At 36.1% G+C, this 21,134-nt stretch overlaps 1 protein-coding gene and 1 long non-coding RNA gene across 2 annotated transcripts; both read right to left on the bottom strand.

The window, feature by feature from the left end:
• Positions 1–214: 214 nt before the first annotated feature.
• Positions 215–2,594, bottom strand: LOC140872162 (WRKY transcription factor 72A-like). The gene is made up of 4 exons (XM_073274944.1): positions 2,432–2,594; positions 1,772–2,323; positions 1,546–1,659; positions 215–1,225 (listed from the first exon to the last, which is right to left on the bottom strand). The coding sequence occupies exons 1-4, from the start codon at positions 2,513–2,515 to the stop codon at positions 431–433; spliced, it is 1,545 nt and encodes a 514-aa protein (XP_073131045.1). The 5' UTR covers positions 2,516–2,594; the 3' UTR covers positions 215–430.
• A 3,917-nt stretch (positions 2,595–6,511) lies between these two features.
• Positions 6,512–21,070, bottom strand: LOC140871426 (uncharacterized). Its single transcript, XR_012147707.1, has 3 exons — positions 20,830–21,070; positions 18,873–18,964; positions 6,512–6,882 (listed from the first exon to the last, which is right to left on the bottom strand). It is a non-coding gene; the product is annotated as an uncharacterized lncRNA (long non-coding RNA).
• Positions 21,071–21,134: the final 64 nt, after the last annotated feature.

Here is a 21,134-nt window from a genome sequence, read left to right as displayed (position 1 = left end):
TCAGTGAATAAGAAAACTTGAAGTTTTAGGCAATGCGGCCGAGTGTATTTTCAACCTTCAAACGCTCTATTTCCCATCAATTTCCTTACATTTTCATTGCAACTATTGTTGATTTTTTGAGTTGAAAGTTAAAAGGAGATACAAGCAGTGGAATCTTCCTTGGAAATCTTATACCAAAAGTTAGTACAAAGTTGTAGTACAACCTAAGGGGATCAATAAATCCTTAAGAAACTGCACATTTCAGTTCTTGTTTGAATGTCTCACAAACATCAAATACATCATTTACACGACTCATCACCTAACATTGCTAAAAAAACATTGTGAAACATGAGAAAATTTGACCTTGGAACCAGCATTAAATGCACAAAAAAACATTTTCTTGTCCTTATTCTTGATCCCAATCTTGAAAATACAAGGAAGAGATGCCAATTTACTTCTGCTGTGGATTCAATGATTCGAGATATTTGCTCAAGTAACTAGTGGCACACGCAGCAACACCATTTCTTGACGATGGCTGCGAAAAACTCAGACCAAAATTCTCACCCCACGTAAGGTTCTGTCCTGAGTTTGTTCCTTGAACATTATTGACACCACCTCCATTGCCAAGAAGCGATGCGACTGCAGTGGCTAATGCCGTTTGAAACTTGGGATCATGAGTAATAGCCTTAGCCGCAGCGCCAATTCCATCAATACTCAAAACGTCTTCCTGAGTATTCTTGTTATAAACATAAGGCTGAGAATAAGGCGACGCATGACTTTCGGCATGAAACAAGGTTTTAGAAACCCCTACAGAGCCAGAATCCGAATGGGGTACAGATGAAAAGTTGAGGCAGGTTGAAGAAGATCGCGGCAAGGAAGAATACAAGCTTGAAGAATTACTGTATTTGTTGTATGGAATGGAGGTGTGGCTTGGTGGGGTGAGGTCTAGGATAACAGTGGGGTGTGTTTGAGAAGTGGAGATGGATGCTCTTGGGAAACTGTAGGATGATGTGAGAGTACTATTTGATGAAGAAAAGTTAAATGTATTGAAATTGGATGCGGTGGCGGAGGAGGTGGAAAAGATTCCTTGTCTTGGCGGAGATGAGGTCGAGGAGCCACAGTTGAGCATGGCGGCGGCTGAGGTGGTCGCCGACGCCATGGTTGTGGCAGAAGGTGGAAGAGGGTGGTTGTGTGTTCCTTCATAGGTGGTGACTAGTATGGCCATATTATCTGCACATCTTTGCACCTGGAAATATAATTGGCAATAAAATGATTAGTGGAGTGATCATATAATTTAATAACTTATTTTTAATTTAAATAATACAAAAATTTATCTTGTTTAAAAGTGCAATCTCAAATCCCTCCCTATATGAAAGTCAAAACAATTTATTTTACACAAGGTATATAAAATATGGATAAACATTACTCTATGCATGTGAACTATGCATGTAATAGAACAAATTAGGGTTTACTCTCTGATTATATTAACTAATTCACCATTATTTTTCAAGATACATGAAACATAACAAATCACTTTTTTGAGAAGTGTTTGAAGAATTCACATACCTGTTTTCTTACAGGGCATGAAGTTGAAGCTGTGCAACGATAGTAAGCTCGAGGGCACGGATTCCCTTTCGCTATCTTCTGTCCATATTTTCGCCATTGGCATCCATCGTTCATCTGAAGTACAGATTAAAAAATTCAAACTTTTCAGGATTATACCCTTTTGACTCGAATAACAAAAAAAATCAACAAAGATCAATGATCCGAAACGTATGAATCGATAACTAACCGTCTGAGTGTCACACACAGCTCGCACGGAAACCCTAGGCTTCTTCACAGGATTAATCTCCAAGATTTCATCACTTGTAGCACTTCTTGCACTTTTCAAACTTTTAACAGATCCTTTAGCGGCCTCGATTTCTTCTTCCTTTGATTCATCAACGCTGTCGTTCTCCGAGCTCGAATTCTTTGTTGCTTCACCAGAATCACATAAATGGAATTTGTGGTCCAATCCCAGTTCAAGTCCATCAGCTTTAACAAGCTCCTTAAGCTGTTTGTTCTCTTGATTAATTTTCTTGTCTTGTTTCTTGCAATCTTCTTGACCTGAAAAACTCCCTAGGCTTAGACGACAAACGAGCTCGGACCGGTCTTCTGATTCATCAGGCTTGGGAGATGAATCTTTATTAGCTTTAATGAGATGATCATCTTGTTTGAATATGCCATCAAAACTCATTTTCAAAGATTGGTAATTTTTCATCATCTGCGACAAAGTCAACTTCAGCTTCTTATTTTCTTCTGCAACTTCATCCATCTTCGCTTTAGTTAATTTCAGATTATCCTCCTGCAATATCACCAAATTAAAGTTAACACGAAGTACACCCCAAAATCATAATTGAAAATCTTGAATATTTCCCAAAAAATAAAAATAAAAATAAAAATTAACAATTACCTCCTGATGAATTCCTTGTGTGATTCTTTCTTCAACGGCCTGCGGCCCCGAAAAGATCATCATATCTTCTTCCTTAACGCTCATCTTTTTTCGGACTATATGACCACGTAAAAATCTTTGTAAACTTGTTCTTCAAACTTAGCTTCTGCGCTAGCTTCTTGTTTTGTTTTCTTGTTGATTTTTGCATGTTACGTATGAAAAACACATGCCATTTTATAATACACGAGTCCAGAGTTTTGACTTTTATGATATATAAAATAAATAGATACAAATTTTTTAGAAAAGTCAGACCCTAGAGCTTACCTTAGCATGTTATGTACACACACAAAATACGAAATTGTCAACTTTCAAGAGTGTCAACTCTTTTAATGTTTGTTTTTTTTTTTTTAATTAGAATGGCCAACTCTTATATATTTTACAATAAATAACTAGTCGATCGAGTTGAAGTTATAAATATATATAGATGTGTGTGTATATATATAATAATAATAATAATAATAATAATAAGGGAAAATTGCTTTTTTGGTACTGTATATATATTTGGCACTTTGCGATTTCAGTACTTTATATTTTCATATTTTAGTTTTAGTCAATTATCTTTATTTTTTTGGCAATTTTAGTCTTTTTTTCCGATGTAGCGTTGACGTGACACCAATTCAGTGCTGATGTGGAGCTGACGTGTACAGTGTCACGTAAGTATTTTCGAGTAAAAAAGACCGAAATTGTCAAAACTCAGAACATGCAGGACTAAAACTGAAATATGAAAACATAGAGGACCAAAATCGCAAAGTGACAAACATATAGGACCAAATTTGCAGTTTTTCCTAATAATAAATTACCTTCTATCATTCTAAAAAAGTCGTTCGTTTTTTAGTGCATCGATCAGTCAGTTTTGGCGTGCATCGATCAGTCGGGAACTATATATATACATAATTTTGCATAACGATTTTAAGTTGCTTCTTTTTGTCGAAATCTCTAATGGGTCGATGCAATTTACATTTTGACGATGCGAAAATTCAACTACTCAAAATTTAAATCAAGATGTAAGAAAGTCTATCGAGCGCGACACTTAGGTTTTGTATGGTTTGTATAAATTCAACAGGTTTTAGTTGACGATTCGTACACAAAAATGGCTCAATTTCCTATAAGAGAACAGGCGTTTGGCCATGAATATTTATTACCACTTTTATTTTGAATTTATTTGACTATTAGTCATGTAAATGTATATGGTCCGCAATATTAAATGGAGTTTAATTGCATGCATGGTGGATAAGAATTCAAAGTTTCAAATCTTCAAGTCTTATCTCACATAATACCATCTAAATAAAACTGCTAATAATGTCCAATTTTCTAAGTTTAACATATTAGAAAAAGAGTTATGTTAGATGTCCAAAGAATGTTACACACAGTTAATGATGAAAATTTTTACCAATGGGAAAACCCAAAATGAGAGACGGGTTTGAGGATAAGTTTCGGGTATGGATTCGTGCTTGAAGATTTGAAAAATATCCGAATCAAATTTGGGACGAGTATGGGAGAAGGCGAGAAGCTATCCTCATCCCAAACCCTCCTAAAGTCCCTAATAATAATAATAATAATAATAATAATAACAATAACAATAACTTTTCCTAACAATTAACTCAAAAAATCAAAATCCATAACCTTCAAATCTCGTTCATGATTGAACTATCGCCCTAATGATAATGATATGATTTCATGTTTTTTGTTTATTAAACTATGAATTACAATGTTTGTATGTTTAAATAATATTAGTATTAATTTATTTATATAATTGAATTCTTGTATCAATACTGTTTAATTAAATTTGAGTATTTTTTGTCAACTCATCCAATATTTGAAGTAAATGATGGTGGTGATGATTTAATTTTGGTTGGGTCAAGAATAATGCAGAGATGCAGATGACAAATCGAGTCTTTCTCATTAGCATTTCTATATTATTTGAGCGATGATGAAATATAATGAAATTTAATCTTTGTGTTGTTAGTTTTGGAGTTTCTTCAATTAGATAGAAACGAGTATGGGGCAAGGATGAAGATTTGGTCTTGCGGAGATGGGGACGGGGAATCCCGATAACAAAAATCGGGGATTGGGATCACACTTCCCATTGCCATCTCTATACTCTAACTCTTTTAGAAGTGTATTTGAGATAGTTTTGTAATTTTAAAGATTACGTGTAACTATATGTATATCATTCATCCTATATATAACATTTTTATGAGAAATAAAACATCAGAATTTGAAATTATATATACCTTGCATTTGGTCATTATTTTTCATTTTTTTTGACGTACATTATTTTTCATTTTAATAATAGTATATTAATGGATCAAATAACTCACGCCAACATATATATGTAATTATGTCCTTTCCTAAGACTTTAAACGAGGCGATGTTCATGAAATCCAACCGCATAATTAAAATATAATTAATAGGGGATCGTACTAATGCTGTGGATCAAATATATATAATTTATTCCTCTAGATTACATATTACCATTTAATAAACCATATTTATGTAGTGATTAATTGCTTAAGTCATGCATCATCAATTGACTTCTGATGAAACGACCAGATCCAACAAATACTAAGCCGAGTAATAATTTCATTTGAAAAGAACAAATTTTTAAGTTGTGCATACATATACTTTCTCTTAAAATATACGCAATATCTCTTAATCTCTAATATTTCAAATGGAAAAATCATCCGATCGATGTCAAGTCAGTACTATTCTTAAAAAAGATTAAGAGAGCAAACAAAATCGAATTATTACATCAAAATATATTTCACGAATTAAGTTATCAAAATCCGATATAGGCCAACTTACTAGAAGAAAATTAAAATTATTATTTTGTATATTCATTTTACAAATAATTTATATTTTGTCCTAGATTTTTGCAAGCTGCAACACAACGCCGTCCAACGTTAATTAATTCAATTCAAAGAAAGAGAACACATGAAGCCTTTTGTTCGATGCCCTTTTTTATTGGGAATATGCAATAGAAAAATATAAGTTAAATTTGGTCTTTGCAAAGCGTCAAGTGGACCAAAGAATTGTTCCTGAATCTAGTCATTTCAACTAACGTGGTTGGACTTTGGAAAACTTAATTATTAATTATACCTTTTTAATGGCATTGCTAAATACATATTTCAGTGCTACACTATTTTAAGCTAAACAAATCGTGCGTATTCAGAGAAGCTCATATTGATTATTGTATATTCAAGATCTATATTTACAAATCGGGAAAAAAAAGTATTTTTAGTCATATATAATTATCTATTTGCGATTTTAATACTTTATATTTTGTCAAATTTAAGTTTTAGTTAACATTAATATTTTTTTATTCAATTTTTAGTTTTTTGTCTCGATGTGGTACGATGTTGGACATATGCACATTGACATCTGTAGTGTCGCATCAACAGTTCCGATAAAAAAATCAATTAAAATTATCAAAAATTGAAATATACAAGATTAATTCCGAAATTCGACAAATATATATAGTACCAAAAATATTATTTTCCTTGAATATATTAATTATGATATCATCTTATCATATGTTATTAATTTATATTTTTTGTTGAAATATGCCTTTTTTCCTCCCCTTCAAAACAAATAATTTGATATAATGAGTATTTAATTAAAGATATATAATTGAATATGTGTATTATCATCCAACAACTATTAATCAAACAGTTATGGACTTTTTAATTAGGGGTATTAGTGTGTATATTCTTTAACCACACATTAGTCTTTTTCAAAGCCAAAAAATTAGGGCGGTGCTTAGATTTACTGTCAGATTAATTAAATTATTGCGAGTAATATGATTAGGAACCTTTTACTATTCCATAATTGAATAGCAAGTAGTACTCTGTTTTAACAGTCAAATTGTCATCACAAGATATGTCAACACCAAAAGTTGACCAAATTTAATGTTGAATGTGATTTTTAAAATATAATATACTCACACATTAAAAAAATAATTTTAAAAAATACACAAAATGACCCAACTCATTATAAAATGTTTTGTTTTTCTTTAGATATATATGAGATCCACCCGTTTCACAGATATTTTCTATCCTAGAAAATATAATCATAAAAAAAAAAAAAAGATATCACGCAACAGATTCACATACATATAGAGAATATCATTCATCTTCAAAAATCACCAAACGAAGCACAAATTCAAGAAAATTTTGAGATACATGTATAGCCACCAAATAGTGCAAAAGGTCAACTAATTGGTGCAACGATAGAGAGTAGTCCATTTCACAGAGCTCGAACGCAGCCATCCTGGAAAAACAAAAAACCTATATAAACACATCCATGTATCTACAAGAGCACAACACACTTGAAAATTATCTTCCAACAGCATCCAGTGGCGAAATCTAGGTGCATACAATAACCAGAATCTCGTCCCTTCCGCCTTCAAGAACCTGCATACACAACATAAGACATTTTCTCAGAGACCATGCGAACTCTTGTGTGTAAATGGTCGTCTCATTTCGTGATTAAAATAATTCGTAATGAAAACAATAATAAACTTAACAGCTAGCCAGACAATGAAGCATTATGAAGTGTGACAGCTAAATAAAGATGTTCTTGTTTACATATAACTACAAGCATACTTGGTTTTTTTCTAATCGAGAACTGAATTAATTAAAGATCTAAATCTTTACAACTTGCAGAATGCACTTAGATTCTCTTGTAAACAAAACCAAGTTGTTAAACAGGTAAACCGATGCTGATTTAAGAACAAGTATTGACTATTTTGCGTGTATCTATGATATCTTAAGAGTTAGATTGACCTTCAGCATGTAAATAAGATAATCTAAACGACGACTTCTCGATTGCAATTGGAATTTTTTTCCCTTAATCTATATGGATAACCCTTTGACGAGTCTATTATATAATCATACACGAAATATGACAAGCCATTAAGTCAATAAAAATACCTAATTGAGGTTAACTCAACTAAGCCATGGCATGGATTGAATCCAAAATAATAAAAAAGGTGATTATTTATATGTTATGACAGACATCATAGAGCCATGGTTTCCCTGTCTAACAAGATTCCAAGTATTCAACTCTTCATTTGTAATTTTAGGAGCTTAGCTCTAACGAAAATTGCGCATCAATTGGCAGATAAATTGACTGATGCACACTTTTCAAGCGTCTGTGTGTGTATGACATGTTCATAATCGTCATAACATAGACCGAGACACAGGATGTCGCTACATGTAAATCAAGATTAAAATTGCCAACTTGGTTATAAATATACTACTGTGTATATTAAAGAAATCCCATACAAACTACAGTTATTCAACTTCAGCATAATGATAATTTAAGTTATACCGATACTTGGGAAATCACACCAAGGGACCTGTTCTAATAAACTTTGGTTGAAGTCTGACCCGCTCCATCCACATATATAAGCACTCATCATAAATAGGGAGAAATTATTTTACTTGTACTCAGTTCTAACTTCAGTAGCAATCAACTCGACGCCATTGATCTATGAACATGGAAAATTATATGATAAGAGTAAAGCTCATTGGTTATGTACTATAATATCAACACACAATGCTTTGATTTCAAAGAAATCAACCTGAATGTCGTAGATACATATTGAGGCCAATCAAGAATCAGATTGCCGTATTCTACCAAATTTATCAATTAGAGCCTAAACCGCATAATCCAAATTTTTACTCGTCAATTGCAATGGTCTCGTAAAATAAAATACTGATAAGCGCATTTTGTGCACTTAATTTGTATATGATTTTTACTTGACATTTGTGATTTATTGAGAGATATTGCGTGAATTGCTGTTGTTTTTGTATTGTAGGAAATAATGGACTTTGATCAAGATAAGTGGAATATGCCTAAAAGATGGGAGTTTAAAAGAAGAATCAAGAGTTGAAAGAGAGAAGAAAAAGGCCGAATTCGAGGTGAAGGCGCGCCCGCACCGAATGACGCTTGCGCTGTTTGTGAAGAAATTGGGGAGAAAATGCGAGGAAGAGGCGAGCCCGCGCCGTCTGGTGATTTTTGAAGAATAAATGTGCGAGAGTAAGGCGCGCCCGCGCGTGTCCACTGAGCGCCCGCGCCGTCGGATTTTCAGATTTGAGAAGTCCGAGATTTTATGGAAACTTTTGGGTTTTTCTTGGGATATTTTGGACGTTTTCTAGGGCATATAAAAGGAGTTTTTCTGGGTCATATGAGGATCTATCTAGCCGCCATACACACAACACTTTTGAGAGCATTATTTTGTGAGATTTTGGATCGTGGTTTGAAGAATACTTGGAACAAAGACAGAGCTTTTCAACCGGACACGGAAGAAAGACTACGAATTTGTTATTTCATCTTTATTTATTTTTTTTGATTGTGGAATTATGTTTGAATTATTAAACATGATTTGGTTTGTTTTGAATTTGAGTATGAACTAAACTTTTCTAGTCCAGAGGTTGACGTAGCTTGGTTGAGACATATTCATGAATCTTTGATTTTAATGAATTGAATTTCTGCAGATTAATTGTGTTTCTAGAATTGAATGTATTTTCAATTTACTGGCCATAAATTGAGTTGTTATATTTATTTGGAATCCGGCACTCGGGAGAAGCGATTTTGAATAGGATCAATAAAAACTACACTATTAATTGTTTATATAGATCGGGAGAGTGTATGTCTTTAATAGAACCTATAAGGAACATCGTGTTACACATATCAATACAACTAGATTTTTAATAGGAATATTGAAATTGAACTGTAATCGATATACTCTATTTGTTGCTCGGGAGAGGGAAATAGAATAATTTAAGTGTTCTTGGTTATTAATTGAAAGAAATTCATGAAATAGATTATTTAGGAATGAATATTGTCGAGACCAGGTGAAATCAAAACCTCTAGACCATTTCTCTTTGATTGATAATCTTTTAAGAATTGTGTGTATGTGAGCTTGATAATTTTTTCTATTTATTTAATTATTCAGCAAATCTCTAAAATTTAATTTTCTAAATAAAATTAGGACTATTATAATTACAAGTACTGAATATTTTTCTAGCTACTGCACGCGCGCTAATCGACGTCCACAAGGGAGGGGAGAGCTCACACTTCGAGTTGGTGGTGAAGCTGTGATTTTCAATATTTATCACATCATGAGGGGACCAAACGAGGTAAGTACATGTAAAAGTATTGAAATTATTAATTCTCATAATTCTTTTTCATGTGCAGACATTACTGATCCACTAGAAAGACGTTTGGTGGCGGATGAGGTATTTGATAAGGAAGAGGATTGAAAGATACATGAACAAGAAGCATTCCTTGAGGGAGCTCCGAAAGAAAAAATGGTGAGTACTAAGGAAGCTGAAGCATTGGAAAATAGTGCACCTAAGGTATCTACTGAAACTCATGATCTTAAAGAATTGCCTGAACATTTATGTTATGCATTCCTTGGTGAGAATTATACTTGCCCTGTCATTATTTCTGCTCATCTGTCTGAAGTCGGAAAAGATAAGCTGTCGAGAAGAGTATCTGGCTGCCCCCTGTTATCCCACAGAAATTCAAGTATCCCTAGCGCCTTGTGTAGCTTGGTAACAACGGCCATCCTTGAGAAGAGTATGGAAAAGAAGATGGAGGTTAGATGTATGGGAGAATGAGATGGAATAGCCGAGATGTAAATTCTGAATAGCAGAGAAACTGGCGACGTGAGGATGGAATAAAGATGTAGAGAATTAGGGTAGAGAGGAATTGGATGAAAGTGAAGAAGGAGAGGAGCCTCTTCCTTGCATTTTCTCCCCCAATTTCTTCACAAACAACGCGGGCGCCCCTCTTTCGGCGCGGGCGCGCCTTCACCTCGAATTTGGCTTTTTTCTTCTCTCTTTCAACTCTTGATTCTTCCTTTAAACTCCCATCTTTTAGGCATATTCCACTTATCTTCATAAAAGTCCATTATTTTCTACCATACAAAAACAACAGCAATTCACGCAATATCTCTCAATAAATCACAAAAGTCAAGTAAAAATCATATACAAATTAAGTGCACAAAATGCATTTATCAAATTCCCCTAAACTTGAACTTTTGTTCGTCCCGAACAAAACTAACACAAAACTCAAAACTCCCAACACATATGAATCAACTAGAACCATCAAGAATTATTATGGCTACAAACGTAGTGTGTGCGTGTTTTGATAAAAAAATTCATACTCATTAAAAGTGTCAATCGACAATCCATAAGCTAGACTCACGCAACCCCTCTCCACTAGTATATTGGGCAACTTTGACTCGGTCAATAGGACTTAATCGGCTTATAACGTAAGGTCTGGCTGATGGCTACAAACGAAGGAATAAGAATTCAAAAGAGGGAGTAAATGATGTTCAATCTCTAATTTCCACTCATTTTCATTCAAATTTCACACTTTTTCTTCACCCCATTCATTTTTTTTTTCTTTTCTCAACTTTTTCAAGTCTTTTTCATCACTTTTTTTTTCACTACTACCTTCTTCTTTTTCAATTCTTTTTCACCACATCATTCCATATTCACAAATATAAAATAGGAGCACATAAAATTCTAACATTCAAATTACTCCCTTAAAGGTAGGAAATAATGTTTAGGCTATTCATAGGTAGTTAATGTAGGACCTTGAAACGATGACGAATGAGGGTTTATCACACATTTGCACGCATGTCATTCGATTTTCAATAAGGCTCGAACAAGGTACTAGGGACAATATGCATCAAAAGGTAGCTTGAAAGGCACAAACGAATTTCAGAAAAATTGCATAAATCATTCCTAATCACAGTTATGCTCGTATTTCGCCTCGATGGGTGTCCGAACTAGTTCTAGACAAGTCTCAATCCACAATTAAATCATACAAATTCTAATCAGTGCAGAATAAATAATCATCAGCAGTAAACGATGATTTTCAACAAATTCTCATAATGTACCTCAAGTACTCATATAATTCGTGAAAGCTCAAATGGGAAACTAGGGATAAACATTTTTCAACAAAATCAAGCCCAAAATCCAAGCAATGCCTCAATCATCTCTCAGCATGTACCTCAAGTACTCATATAATTCGTGAAAGCTCAAATTGGCAACTAGGCATAAACATTTTTCAACAAAATCAAGCCCAAAATCTAAACAATGTCTCAATCATCTCTATGTTTGTATGTTTCAAGATTCAGATGCAAGCACAAATTACAGAGTGTATAGGAGATCAATCATTCACTTGGTTCCATTCATTCAAAATTTTGGTCAGATAAGTGGACAGTCATGGATTTCAGTTACAAAACAAAAATCTCACATCATTGACCATCTTTCCATGTCATTCTTGATTTCTCGAAAGCATTCACCAAAAAACCAACTCACAACGCAACAACAGTTTTTATTTCAATTAATTTCATCTCACCACCAACGCAACACAATACTTCCTAAAAATCAAAACAACTAAAAGAAAAACAACAAAACAAAACAAAAGCAACAAATTATCAGATCTTACAACCCCCCAAACTTGGTACATTCATTGTCCTCAAGGAATAAAACAAGAAAACATAAAGGACATGTACCTCAAACGACGACCGTCAGTGGTCGTCGCCATCACCAGCATCATGGGCATCGTTGGAAGGGCCAAAAGTGGGTGGCCACTGTGGATACGGAGGGAACAGGTGAGCCGAACTAGCAGCATGCGAAAACTGATGGCTCAAAGCGTCGGTGAAGCCCATCACATAATCCATAAATACACTAGTCTGCTGCTGAAAAGTCCGGAACTCTTGTCGGTGCTGGTGCAACTCCTCCAAAACAGCAACACGGTCAGGTGCGACAGGGGTAGGAGCCGCAGGCCGGGGTGCAGGGCCTCTCCTTGCATCGGCTCTCTCATTAAACTTTCTCCTTTCAGCTCGCTCTCTCTGCTCAAAATTAGAGACCATCCGGAATGGTGCATGACAAACAATAGGAGCGATAGGTTTTTGCACTTCTGCATTTGGGCTCCACTCCACCCCTGCCTCTTCACATAGATCAGTGATAAGAGCCGGCAAGGAAAACCCACCAGTCGTTTTACCAGCCACTACACCTTGAATTGTTTCTTGGCAAATTTGCCCCAAGTCAATAGCTTTTCCCTCCAAGATACAATACACCAGAATAGCTCGTTCCTTGGTAACCTCATGCTCGTGATCTGTCGGTTTGAATCGAGCACAAACAAAATTGTGCCAGAGGTTAGCATTAGCAATCAATTCTGTCTTCTTCAATTTAGATGGCAAGTGATCACGGCCAATCGCCACTCCGCTCCTGGAATACATATTCGGCTCAAAATTGTCGAATAATCCACTTTATTGGTTTTGTACTCCACATACTCGTCATGGAACACCGGCGGAAGGTTATACATGGTATTGATAGTATGAGCATCAAAAGGGACCAACTTCCGGCGAACTAGCACTTTGAACTGCATATGTTTGACCTTCAAGTTCGCATAGAATTCACGGACCAATGGAACAACGACATCCTGTGGTGGTTTAACAAATTTTTGTCATTGACGAGCGACCACAGCCCGGCCAATAGTACTCATGAAATTATCGTTCTCAAATCCCATTGACATATCAAAACCACGCTCAGGTAGAATATTTTTCCCTAACAAGCGTTGATAATGCTCTTCAGCAGTAGCGTTCCAAAAAAGCTGGGGTTCTGGAGCCGGGGTGGAAGTAGAAGAAGAAGCAACAGATTTCAATTTTTTCTTTGGCGTCATTCTTCAAACACTTGATATGCACTCCAATCAACAACAACAACTGACAAAAATTTTAACAACCGTTCTCTTTCAAACTGGATTAGAACCCACAATCAACAATTCACAACTCTCAAGCCAATCCACACGCCACAACTTGTTAATCAACACAACACTTCAATACCCATTCACGGCACTAGACGGAAATCTTTGATAGTCACCACACAATTCGAATTTGAGATTTCAATAACGAAGCACTTACGCCGGATCGTGATAGAGTAAAAGACAATGCACTGGTTGCCCCTGTTATCCCACAGAAATTCAAGTATCCCTAGCGCCCTGTGTAGCTTGGTAACCACGACCCTCCTTGAGAAGAGTATGGGAAAGAAGATGAAGGCTAGATGTATGGGAGGATGAGATGGAATAGCCGAGATGTAAATTCTGAATAGCAGAGAAACTGGCGGAGTGAGGATGGAATAAAGATGTAGAGAATTAGGGTAGAGAGGAATTGGTTGAAAGTGAAGCAGGAGAGGAGAAAATGCGAGGAAGAGGCGCGCCCGCGCCGACCTTGGCGCGCCCGCAACGTTTGGTGATTTTTGAAGAATGAATGTGCGAGAGTAAGGCGCGCCCGCGCGTGTTACTGAGCGCCCGCGCCATCGGATTTTCAGATTTGAGGAGTCTGAGATTTTATGGAAACTTTTGGCCGGGCTGTGGTTGCTCGTCAGTGGCAAAAATTTGCTAAACCGCCACAGGATGCCGTTGTTCCATTGGTCCGTGAATTCTAACCTCCATCTTCTCTCCCATAATCTTTTCACGGCGGGTCGTTGTTACCCAGTTCCACCGGGCACTCAAAGAAGTCGATTTTTGTCGGCTTAAACAGGCCGAAGCTATTGCCTAGTGTCTATCTCTATCACGATCCGGCGTAAGTTCTTATTTGTGGTGTTGTTCAAGTCCAAATCCTGTTGTGCGTGATCGGTGTTTAAATTGTTTGCCCTTGGAATAGTTTTGAAGTGTGTGTTGATTACAACATTGTGGCGTGTGGATTGGCTTGGGAGTTGTGAATTGTTGATTGTGGGTTCTAATCCAGTTTGGGGGAGAACGGTTGTTAAAATTTTTTTCAGTTGTTGTTGATTGGAGTGCATATCAAGTGTTTGAAGAATGGCGCCAAAGAAAAAATTGAAATCTGTTGCTTCTTCTTCTACTTCCACTTCGGCTCCAGAACCCCAGCGTTTTTGGAACGCTACTGCTGAAGAGCATTATCAACGCTTGTTAGGGAAAAATATTCTACCTGAGCGTGGTTTTGATATGTCATAGGATTTGAGAACGATAATTTAATGAGTACTATTGGCCGGGCTGTGGTTGCTCGTTAGTGGCAAAAATTTGCTAAACCACCACAGGATGCCGTTGTTCCATTGGAACGTGAATTCTATGCGAACTTGAAGGTCAAACATATGCAGTTCAAAATTCCAGTTCGCGGGAAGTTGGTCTTTTTTTACGCTCATACTATCAATACCATGTATAACCTTCCGCCGGTGTTCCATGACGAGTATGCGGAGTACAAAGCCAATGAAGTGGATTATTCGGCGATTCTGAGCCGAATATTTATTCCAAGAGCGGAGTGGCGATTGGGCCGTGATCACTTGTCATCTAAATTTTGTTTGTGATCGACTCAAACCGACAGATCACGAGCATGAGGTTACCAAGGAACGAGTTATTCTGGTGTATTGTATCTTGGAGGGAAAAGCTATTGACTTGGGGCAAATTTGCCAAGAAACAATTCAAGGTGTAGTGGCTGGTAAAACGACTGGTGGGTTTGCCTTGCCGGCTATTATCACTGATCTATGTAAAGAGGCAGGGGTGGAGTGGAGCCCAAACGAAGAACTGCAGAAACGTATCGCTCCTATTGTTTGTCATGCACCATTCCGGATGATCTCTACTTCTGAGCAGAGAGAGCGAGTTGAAAGGAAAGAGTTTAATGAGAGAGCCGCTGCAAGGAGAGGCCCTGCACCCCGGCCTGCGGCTCCTACCCCTGTCGCACCTGACCGTGTTGTTGTTTTGAAGGAGGAGTTGCACCAGCACCGACAAGAGTTCCGGAGTTTTCAGCAGCAGACTGGTGTATTTATGGATTATGTGATGGATTTCACAGGCGGTTTGAGCCATCAGTTTCCGCATGCTGCTAGTTCGGTTCACCCGTTCCCTCCGTATCCACAGTGGCCACCCACTTTTGGCCCTTCCGACGATGCCCATGATGCTGGTGATGGCGACGACCACTGACGATCGTCGTCTAAGGTACATGTTCTTTATGTTTTCTTGTTTTATTCCTTGAGGACAATGAATGTACCAAGTTTGGGGGGTTGTAAAATCTGAAAATTTGTTGCTTTTGTTTTGTTGTTTTTCTTTTAGTTGTTTTGATTTTTAGGAAATATTGTGTATTGTTGGTGGTGAGATGAAATTAATTGAAATAAAAACTGTTGTTGCGTTGTGAGTTGGTTTTTTGGTGAATGCTTTCGAGAAATCAAGAATGACATGGAAAGATGGCCAATGATGTGAGATTTTTGTTTTGTCACTGAAATTCATGACTGTCCACTTATCTGACCAAAATTTTGAATGAATGGAACCAAGTGAATGATTGAACTCCTATGCACTCTGTGATTTGTGCTTGCATCTGAATCTTGAAACATACAAACATAGAGATGATTGAGGCATTGTTTGGATTTTGGGCTTGATTTTGTTGAAAAATGTTTATCCCTAGTTGCCCATTTGAGCTTTCACGAATTATATGAGTACTTGAGGTACATGCTGAGAATTTGTTGAAAATCATCGTTTACTGCTGATGATTATTTATTCTGCACTGATTGGAATTTGTATGATATAATTGTGGATTGAGACTTGTCTAGAACTAGTTCGGACACCCCTCGAGGCGAAATACGGGCATAACTTTGATTAGGAATGATTTAGGCAATTTTTCTGAAATTCGTTTGTGCCTTTCAAGCTACCTTTTGATGCATGTTGTCCCTAGTACCTTGTTTGAGCCTTATTGAAAATCGAATGAATGCGTGCAAACGTGTGATAAACCCTCGTTCGTCATCGTTTCAAGGTCCTACATTAACTACCTATGAATAGCCTAAACACTATTTCCTATCTTTAAGGGAGTAATTTGAATGTTAGAATTTTATGTGCTCCTATTTTATATTTGTGAATATGGAATGGTGTGGTGAAAAAGAATTGAAAAAGAAGAATGTAATAGTGAAAAAAAAAATGATGAAAAAGACTTGAAAAAGTTGAGAAAAGAAAAAAAAATCAATGGGATGAAGAAAAAGTGTGAAATTCGAATGAAAAGGAGAGGAAATTAGATATTGAACATCATTTACTCCCTCTTTTCAATTCTTATTACTTTATTTGTAGTCATGAGCCAAACCTTATATTATAAGCCGATTAAGTCCTATTGACCGAGTCACAGTTGCCTAATATACTAGTGGAGAGGGGTTGCGATAGTCTAGCTTATGGATTGTCGATTAACACTTTTAATGAGTATGAATTTTTGATCGAAACACGCACACACTACTTTTATTTGAATTAACCCGATTGTTTGTGTTTTTGATTTAATTTCCTTACTTTGATCATGTGTTACCTTTAAAAGTCCTCATGATCTGTGAATGTTTGAATTGAGTTCAGAGAAGAGTATTTTGAAACGTGAGTTGCGGAGTTTATGAGTTTATAAGGTTGAGCTGTTTTTCATGATAAATAATTTTTCAAGTGTTAGTAGGTTGGATATGATTAGCTTTGAATTGTTTTTGAAATCCATACGGAGGCCATTAATCCATAATAATTCTTGATGTTCTAGTTGATTCATATGTGTGGGGAGTTTTGAGTTTTGTGTTAGTTTTATTCGGGACGAAAAAAAGTACAAGTTTGGGAGAATTTGATAAGTGCATTTTGTGCACTTAATTTGTATATGATTTTTACTTGAATTTTGTGATTTATTGAGAGATATTGCGTGAATTGATGATGTTTTTGTATTGTAGGAAATGATGGACTTTGATGAAGATAAGTGGAATATGTCTAAAAGATGAGAGTTTAAAGAAAGAATCAAGAGTTGAAAAAGAGAAGAAAAAGGCCAAATTCGAGGTGAAGGCGCGCCCGCGCCGAACGAGGGGTGCCCGCGCTGTTTGTGAAGAAATTGGGGAGAAAATGCAAGGAAGAGGCGCGCCCGCACCGTCTGGTTATTTTTGAAGAATGAATATGCGAGAGTAAAGCGTGCCCGCGTGTGTCCACTGAGCGCCCGCGCATTCGGATTTTCAGATTTGAGGAGTCCGAGATTTTATGGAAACTTTTGGGTTTTTCTTGGGATATTTTGGACGTTTTCTAGGGCATATAAAAGGAGTTTTTCTGGGTCATATGAAAATCTATCTAGCCGTCATACACACAACACTTTTGAGAGCATTATTTTGTAAGATTTTGGATCGTGGATTGAAGAATATTTGGAACAAAGACGGAGCTTTTCAACCGGACACGGAAGAAAGACTACAGATTTGTTATTTCATCTTAATTTATTTCTTTTGATTGTGGAATTATGTTTGAATTATTAAACATGATTTGGTTTGTTTTGAATTTGAGTATGAACTAAACTTTTCTAGTCTAGAGGTTGACGTAGCTTGGTTGAGACATATTCATGAATCTTTAATTTTAATGAGTTGAATTTCTGCAGATTAATTGTGTTTCTAGAATTGAATGTCTTCTCAATTTACTGGCCATAAATTGAGTTGTTATATTTATTTGGAATCCGGCACTCGGAAGAGTGGATTTTGAATAGGATCAATAGGAACTACACTATTAATCCGGCACTCGGGCGCCCCTCATTCGGCGCAGGCGCGCCTTCACCTCGAATTTGGCCTTTTTCTTCTCTCTTTCAACTCTTGATTCGTCCTTTAAACTCTTATCTTTTAGGCATATTCCACTTATCTTCATCAAAGTCCATTATTTCCTACAATACAAAAACAACAGCAATTCACGCAATATCTCTCAATAAATCACAAAAGTCAAGTAAAAATCATATACAAATTAAGTGCACAAAATGCACTTATCAAATACATAAACTTAAGCCAAAAATATTGAATACCTCTTTCGTGCGATAACAGGAGGGGCATTTTCTAAATGACTCTTCAATGATATTTAACCCCAGAACCCGGATGAATGTACTCAAGAGACCTAATTGTTTTATTTTCTTGAATATATAATTGAGATTGAATTCGAAAACTACATACAATTCTTTTTAGTGAGTCAAAATCAGGCCACAATGGTAAAATCACCTCAACCTATGTAGCTAACACCGATAACTAATCTATGGTGTTAAACGCTTTCAAAACATTGGCCAATGGTATTAAAGTAGGTGAACAGATTAGGACATCATGGTTGGCTACAATTCACAAGTTGATGATTTGAACTATAGCATCTGATAGCAGTCAATAGGAAATGACACGGGATATGATTACTTTGAAATTGTAAAATTCAGTGAAAGAATAGTTTCCAAATTCCTATTTCTACTTTCTGGTCATCAGAACATATAACAACACAATGTCATTAGTAGTGACAATGTGAAGAATGAATAAGGAACAAAAATAAAGAAAAGTGCACCAATAACAGGTAAGTGTACAAGAAAATGAAAAAGGTCAACAAAACAAATGGTCAAGTTGATTAAGATTAACATTGTTCATGCCTGATGTAGGATTAACATTGTTTAGATGATTTGTATCACCAGGTATCGTGAAGTTTGTAAATGCATTCCAGCCTCAGAGGTATGGAAAAGAACTGCAGGGATTTATAAGAACAGATATAAGCAAGGGGGTATAAAAAAAATTGCAAACAAACCATAACAGATATATCTCTATACTAAATATTAAAGATGTGTGGCATTCATGGTCACCAAATGCATGTTTTCTGGTTTGTCCATCAGTAATAATGGTTAACTGAAGTGAGTATTCTATCTATTTCAAAAATAAAATATAACAAAATAAAAGCTCAAAATTAACATTTAGAAAAAGTATACTAACATACTTACATTTTATATAAAAATTTAATGTACTTAATTAAATTTATTAAAACTTAATATGCATGCAAACATGTGTGCAAGGGATACCAGCATTATCAAAATTAACACGTGAAACCTTTTGATGCGCGACATAATCAAACTTGAAAAGTCCATAGGAACTTAGCGCACAAAAACCAGCCTGAACTCCCGTTGCCTATCAAAATTAAGGGAAATTTACACAGGCTTATCCTATTCCTTACAAAGAGATAAGAAACACTTTTCCTACATGTTTTCCCATGATTCTAAAGGATGAAATTTATGTTATGTGTATCTGTTGTTCCTGCTAAACTACATAAAGTTGGATATCCTTGCAATATGGAAGGGTTCTGTCACATCCTTAGAACTCATCATAAAGCATGTAGCCATGTACACACTAGAAGGAATAAAAAATAGGGGGTGCATGTGTGCAAAGGAGATTAAAAGAAGGGCGAGCACCAAAGTACCACACTCAGTTGAGCCACATGAGTTTATGGCTGTTCCTCTGCTTCCCTACGCTCTTTTCCTCATTTTCTGGCAAGACAGTCACCCGCATGATTTATCCACATTTGCGTAGAAGGTGTTACGGCTCTCCACGTCTGAAACGGAGTCTCTTCTCTCAACGATTCAAGAACTCCTGATGAGCGTAAAGTCTCCCTTCTTGTTGTTTCTGGTTCACCCCTTTAGTCCCTCTTCCTATAGATGGACTTTTATTTTATTCCCCCTCCCTATTTTTAGTTCCTTCTAGTGTTTACATACTTTATGATTGAACTTTCTTACTTATCTCTTCGGCACCCCCTCTTTTAGGCTTTAGCCCGTAACAGGTTCCTTTTTAATCCTTGACTTTAGTGAGGTAAATTGCAACCAACCATTCTTATGATAAAATCAGATTCAATTAGACAGCTTAATGAATAGGCCCGTAGGCCTTCATTCTCAGAATTTCATTATTTCTCTTCTTTTGGCTTCTCAACATATACGGGAAAATTCAAAACTCAGACAAGCTTCAGCCGGCTAAAACTATGATACACCCGGCCCCCAATACAGGGTAAATTTTCCCGTCCAACGGTTATGAATGCACCAGGATAAGAAAGCCAAATGCAGCTTCAGCCGCACAAAGTTCAAGAAAAATTACCAATAACACCGACAAACAACACACCCCGATTTGTTGAAATTTCATGGCGCCTATTAAAGTAGTAATGGTGTTTGGAAGAACTTCTAGGAATCCTTGTCAGCTTCTCTTAACAAAATTTCACAAAATTTAAAAATTTTATTAATAAAAAACCAAGAAGTGAAAATTTCACAAAATTTAAAAATTTTATTAATAAAAAACCGAGAAGTGCTTTTTAGAAGCCAAAGCACAACCTAAAGCACGTGAAGTGTGAAATGCCTGATGCCTATAGAATGAAAAATGAAAAAAAAATCATAAACACTCAATCAGAAAAGTCCACCTGCATAACACTCTGATTCTAAAACACAACAATTCAATTAAAAATTAAAATCAGCTCTTCTAAACACAGGCAAAAACGATTCTTCAAATAAGATAAAAGAGACCAGAAAGCGGTGAAAGAAGCTGCCCACCAAAACCCAGAGGCCAAAATCAAATCTTTACCGTTAAACATAAGCAGAGAACCTCCGTCGCCGTTGACGTTGTTCTTGAGCTGTTATATACTGAGATATCTTTACCAATCAAAGGGGCGTTTTTTTCTTTCTTCTGGTAGGCATAATTTGGGGTGGATATGGTGGATTTACAAGAGGAGAGGTTTACTAGAGGGAATTCGAGAGGAGAATTCATTGGTATATACGAGACGAGAGAGTCAGCAAAATGGGTCAAACTTTTAACTACCAAAATGATGTGATCAAACCTTATTATAGATATTATAAATTATTAATTTGGAGACTTTATAATAAGATCAA

This window comes from Henckelia pumila, unplaced genomic scaffold, assembly GCF_033568475.1.
Source record: "Henckelia pumila isolate YLH828 unplaced genomic scaffold, ASM3356847v2 CTG_461:::fragment_3, whole genome shotgun sequence".
Classification (NCBI taxonomy): domain Eukaryota; kingdom Viridiplantae; phylum Streptophyta; class Magnoliopsida; order Lamiales; family Gesneriaceae; genus Henckelia; species Henckelia pumila.
This window is presented reverse-complemented; position numbering and strand designations above follow the sequence as displayed.